Source organism: Bufo gargarizans, chromosome 2, assembly GCF_014858855.1.
Source record: "Bufo gargarizans isolate SCDJY-AF-19 chromosome 2, ASM1485885v1, whole genome shotgun sequence".
Taxonomy (NCBI): domain Eukaryota; kingdom Metazoa; phylum Chordata; class Amphibia; order Anura; family Bufonidae; genus Bufo; species Bufo gargarizans.
The window spans coordinates 289216611-289222705 of NC_058081.1; the positions used below are offsets into that span (position 1 = coordinate 289216611).

The 6095-nt window shown below is 41.9% G+C and overlaps 1 protein-coding gene across 1 annotated transcript in view; it reads right to left on the bottom strand.

Annotated features, from left to right (window-relative positions):
- Nucleotides 1-5095, bottom strand: part of NELL2 (neural EGFL like 2) — a 394581-nt gene extending 389486 nt beyond the window's left edge. The window contains exons 1-2 of the mRNA XM_044280375.1: nt 4616-5095; nt 4179-4307 (exon numbers count right to left, since the gene is read on the bottom strand). Of these exons, the coding sequence (XP_044136310.1) occupies nt 4179-4307; nt 4616-4745 (259 nt within the window). The 5' untranslated portion in view covers nt 4746-5095. The remainder of the gene's footprint in view (nt 1-4178; nt 4308-4615) is intronic.
- Between the last annotated feature and the right edge of the window lie 1000 nt (nt 5096-6095).

The window sequence follows — 6095 nt, forward strand, 5'->3', positions numbered from 1 at the left end:
CTTGAAGAACATGTGAGACCATCAGTTAGAAAATTAAAGCTGAAGCGGAACTGGACCATGCAACATGACAATGACCCAAAACATACTAGTAAATCAACCAAAGATTGGCTGAAAAAGAAGAAATGGAGAGTCCTGGAATGGCCAAGTCAAAGTCCAGATTTGAATCCCATTGAGATGCTGTGGGGTGACTTGAAAAGGGCTGTACGTGCAAGAAACCCCTCAAACATCTCACAGCTGAAAAAGTTCTGCATTGAGGAGTGGGGTAAAATTTCCTCAGACCGATGTCGAAGACTGGTAGATGGCTACAAGAACCGTCTCACTGCAGTTATTTCAGCCAAAGGAGGTAACACTCGCTATTAGGGGCAAGGGTGTCCTATCTTTTTCCTCAGTTAGAATAGGCATTTTTGTAGAATGACATTTACAGAAGATCTTGAAAAGACTTTTCTTCAGTTTTCTTTGTTTAGTCGGATTACTTTAATCTCTCTGTATTGTTGAAACGGAGATGAAATAACCTTTTATTAAAAATGTTACAAAAAACCACATGCTTTCAAAGGGTGTCCTAATTTTTTCACATGACTGTATATATGATGTAAAATTGTAGTGAAGGGAATCTTTATACCAGTAGTTGTGATTTATACACTCCGTTCTAGTCCTCAGCTGTGTCATGTGACCAACATCCTGATTCCCAAAATGTCATAGAATCTTATGTGTGGATAGAAAGTTAGTTTCTCTATTCATTCCTATGCAAGGCTCAATGTAAATCTCATAGGAATGAATAGAGAAACTGACTTCCTGTCCGCACATAAGACGCTGTGTCCGTTGGAGAATCAGAGTGTCTGTCATATGATTCAGCTGAGGACCAGAAGGGAGGGGATACATCCCAACTACAGTCATCACTGAGAAGATTACCTTCAGTATAAAAAAATATGTTATGTACCTTTCTAATGGGACAGATAATAAACATTTTTGTGGGAATGTAAAATCCGAAGAACTCAGAGGTACAGCATGGGTACATAAATTTCTATGGCGCTATATTCAGAATCCATATAACAACACAAATCCTGAATATGCCCAATATTAAATTGGTTCTTCCATTTTCAAGATCATTAGCCCCTGCACCAACACCTAGTCAAAAATCATGGGTGTTTAGATCAAAATATATTGGCCTCAGAGTCTTAGATTTTATCATATCAGAGTGAGGGCTTTGTCTATATATAATATTTGCATCTATTATGTTAGTGCATTATTTTCAGTGATTTTTCCTGCACCAACACCTGCCATATAAGAAACAGTACAAAAGTAATGTCACACATCAATCCATCCTTTACTATCTCAATTTAGGCTAGGTCTACACGACGACATTTGTCACGCGACAAAAAGTTGCGCGACAGATAGGGCTCAACAGTTGTCGCGCAACATTTTGTTGCACTAATGTCGCGCAACAATTTTTATAATGGCAGTCTATGGTGTCGCACTGCAACATGCGACATGCTGCGACTGCGACGCGACAGTCGCAGAAAAATCCATCTTGAATGTCGCATGTTGCAGTGCGACACCATAGACTGCCATTATAAAAATTGTCGTGCGACATTGGTGCAACAAAATGTCGCGCAACAAATGTCGTTGTGTAGACCTAGCCTTACAGATACAAAATTTGCTGGGAAACCTCTATAACCACAGCTACTTTTAATTCGTACTACCTTTTGATCTCTTATGTGAATATAAAGTATCCATAGGTGATTTACCCTCAAGTGTACCCCATAATAGGTCTTACAATTAGGTCAGTTTATGCTTTATGCAGCAGTGATTTAGTAATCACAATGTGCCCAAATCCTGGCACCATTTGCCCAAGACAACTGGTGTACCTGCATTACAGCACATTTATTTAATGTTTAAGACACAATTTTTGACCGTGTCCGACAAGGGGGTGTGACTTAGCAGGAAAGGGGTGTGGCTTCAGATGCAACACCGTGAGCCAAAATTGCATCAAAATTCTGATGCAAAATTCGGTAAGCCAACTAATAAATGGTATAAACGTAGACTAAAGGAGCACTAAATTTATCCCAAAGCATCAGCATTAGTGTACTGAAAGGATTAGTAAATATGCCTCATAGTCTAGACTCTAAATGCGAGGCTGGAATTTTATACTGAGTACACATAAATTCATTCAAGCCCCATGCCTTCCTAATCCGTCAACGGGGACAGGATAGTAACAGCAAATGTCATGTTTTAACCAGTTCCTGCAGAGCTATATAGCGTGCTTCTTGTTTTAATTTAACTCGAAGCCAAACCAATGAATTACATGGATACTGACTATGGGTATAACACTGACATGTTTATAATTGCTATACCATATCCTAGAGAGGTGTAATAGATTCAGCCTTTCACATTAACAGCTGTCATGTAGGAGACATTAGAGCCAATATATTACATAGATTTTGTCTTCAGCATTGGGAAGGGTTTTGGACACTGTCGGGTGGAGATGGGCAATATCTGTAAAAATTGATCTGTGCCAAAGACGAAAACAAAACCTGTTTTTGGACAAATGAAACCGATAATACATTATATTGGGGTACTTGCACATTGCTTCCTTCTTAGACTTTTTGCTAAACATAAGTTCTTTGCATCCTGCAACATGAGTCTTCAGCCAACCTCAGGCTGGCGCTGCAGTGCTCCCTGGGCGCCCCATCTCTCATGCACAGAAAATAGAGCCATCCAACTTTTGCAAACCAATTTTGTTTTTACCATAAGTCACAGGTTCCCAGCAGCATTAATCTCCCTGATCAGGCTAGTGCGCCTTATTATTCATTGCCTCCCTAGACTCGAATCAACCATCTGCCAGCCTCGGTCCTGCCGTACATTAATTAAGGGGCCATCAATCAGTAAAAAAGCGAGCAGTTGCAAAAGAGCACTGACACTTGAGTGGGAAAAGCTTGCAGTTAAGGCGGATGATCTGTACAGCACAGCTCAGCAGAGAATCACATATCGTCTAATTGGAAAGTTGGTCGAAATCAGTTGTTGGAGAATATAAAGCTGTCATCACTGGACAATTTAGTATGTCATGTTACTATGATTTAAGCTGTACATAGAGGTGTCGAACTGTATAAGAGACGATAAACCATTTGATATGGGCCCCATATACAAATCAATGACTTTGATTGATCTACGTCCTGAATCAGTACAGACTGATTTAAAATCACACGTAAATTACAGCTCATCTACCCTAAGATTGCTGAAAAAATATAAATTATGAAATAAAAATGTATAAAAAGTAATGTAAACCATATCCGATATATTTTCAGTCAATTCATATTTGATCATTTTGGTCCAGCTTATAGAAATGTCTCATTATTGGTTATTGGCTATATTGAAAAAAAATCATCACAATTAAGGCGCTCTAATGGTTAAATCCTAACCACATTTATACTCTCATGCTTAAGGGCTCATGCACACGACCGTATGTATTTTGAAGTCTGCAAAACATGGATCCGCAGAAAATACGGATGATGTCCGTGTGCATTCCGTATTGTGCGGAACGGAACAGCTGGCCCCTAATAGAACAGTACTATCCTAGTCCGTAATGCGGACAATAATAGGACATGTTCTATGTTTTTTGCGGAACGGAACAGCTGGCCCCCAATAGCACAGTACTATCCTAGTCCGTAAGGCGGACAATAATAAGACATGGTCTATTTTTTTGTGGAACGGACATGTGAACTTACGGAAACGGAATGCACACGGAGTAATTTCTATTATTATTTTTTTTTGCAGACCCATTGGAAAATAATGGAATGGACACGGAAATAAAATACGTTTGTGTGCACGAGCAATTTATTTTCCAGGAGTTACCCAAACTCTGATGGGGCAGGTTTAATACGCTGCTGATATGAGAACATATGTTGCATGTCCAGTCCTCTGCAATAAAGTATTTCCTGCCTGAGCAGCACATTGTATATTAAACATGCAAGTTGTATTGCATCTAGCCTGGGGCTCCGAGGAAAGGAGATCCCTGAGAAAAAGCAGGTCCCTGCCTCCTGCTGCTAAATGATCATTAATAAAGCATCGCATTAGTATGTGCCGAAGGGACAGACAAAGGACAATCCAAGCAATGAGCGCACACAAGGACATGAAGACCCCCGATTGCGGATGCTGAGTTAACACAATACATTAGGAAATACCTTGGAAAAGGAAGGCTTTGCTTCTGTTGTGAAGTCCTTGAACCTGCTGTACTCCAGGAGTGGCCTCCCCCAACTGGAGCTCCTCGAGGATGTCAATCTGTAGGGAGGGGTCCACACCAAACCCTGCAACTGACCCAAGAAAGCCAAGACATTACACAGCAAGCTGACTGAGACACATTGTATATTGAGATACACTGCATATAAATAAGCCAAGGTGCTATGTCATTCCACAGTACCTGCTAAAGGCAGAGGCTTGATATAGGAGAAAAAGATAAAACACACACACAATACCACAGACCGACTTTAACTGGGGTTTAAAACTTGTGCTTCCCTTCTTCCCACCATTCCGTGACCTAATCCACCGCTGTACTATATATAGAGATGTACCCAGCACCTAACACTTCTCCTAGAATGGGAGAAAATGCTCCTCTCCTTACCTGGCTGGAGGCAGACAATAATGCAGATTATGCCCACTAGAAACTCCATGGTGATGGGCATACAATCAGTCCATAGTCTCCCTTTCTGTCTTCTGCCTGTAATCTCAAGGAAGATGCTCCCTCCTAACATAAGACAAGGAGCCAGCAGATGAGCAAGCAACTTGGATTCCCCAAAGCTCCCATCATTCCTGAGCAGGCAGACCCAGCAGAGAGGAGGAACACTGGCTTAACCCAATAAGTGCCCTGCACCCACACAGCCAGACTTTCATCCAGAGCAGGACCAGTGCAGAACAAGCAGCAGCAGGCACTGGTGTCAGCCTGAACCTGTTACAGACAATGGATCATTCCACATGAAGCGGGGCACTCTAATTGCTCCTCCAGGGATTTGGAGGAGGGGAGCAGGGACAGGATGATGTGTCCCTTTTCTCTCAGGGTAGGAACAATTGGTCCTTGCAGCAGCTGATCAGAGCACACTGCATACTGGCAGGGTGCTTACAGGTTGTGTCCTCTAGTGATTGACAGGGGGTGGGCACTAACAGGAGTGTCTGGGCAGAGCTGGGCATCCCTGAGGCAGAGCAACCTGCCATTTTTAGGAGGAGCACCCCTCACGCCCCCCATTCAGTAGCTGATGTGTACGGGCAGTCAATGGCTGCAGCATTTACTATTCACTTTTTGAAGTGTTCCTTCTGCTTCCAGGCTATAACTCCCATTGATTTTCCTGGGGAGGCACCGGCAGCAGTCACATACTGCCTCATCTTTCACACTTCATGCATTAACCCTTCACTGCCTGCATGCAGAGCGCTGCTTCCATCTGTGCAAGGTAATGGTGGTAAACAGTGAAAGGAATAAAATTGTGGGACATTATCTGTATTTCTAACCCATTCCGACACTTTTGAGGATGTTTTGCAGCTGAAGAAACTGCAGCGAGCACAGGCACACATGACATAACCGTGATTTGGTTGGATTCACACTCAGCGATTTTCAGCAGTTTTGTTGCCATTTTTAACAGTTTTTATATTGGTGTTGATGTTTTTTTTTTTTTTGCCTGTAAAGCAGAAAGACAACTAAAAGGTAGTTTACCTAGGTAACCTGTACAGAGTAAGGGCTCATGCACACGACCGTATGGCTTTTTCAGTGTTTTGCAGTCTGTTTTTTACAGATCCGTTGTTCTGTTTTTTTGTTTCCGTTGTGTTTCCGTCTGCTTTCCGTTTTTCCGTTCCGTTTTTCCGTAAGCCATATACAGTATACAGTAATTACATAGAAAAAATTGGGCTGGGCATAACATTTTCAATAGATGGTTTCGCAAAAACGGAACGGATACGGAAGACATACGGATGCATTTCCGTATGTGTTCAGTTTTTTTTGCGGACCCATTGACTTGAATGGAGCCAAGCACCGTGATTTGCGGACAAGAATAGGATATGTTCTATCTTTTCATGGTACGGAAATACGGAAATACTGAAACGGAATGCACACGGAG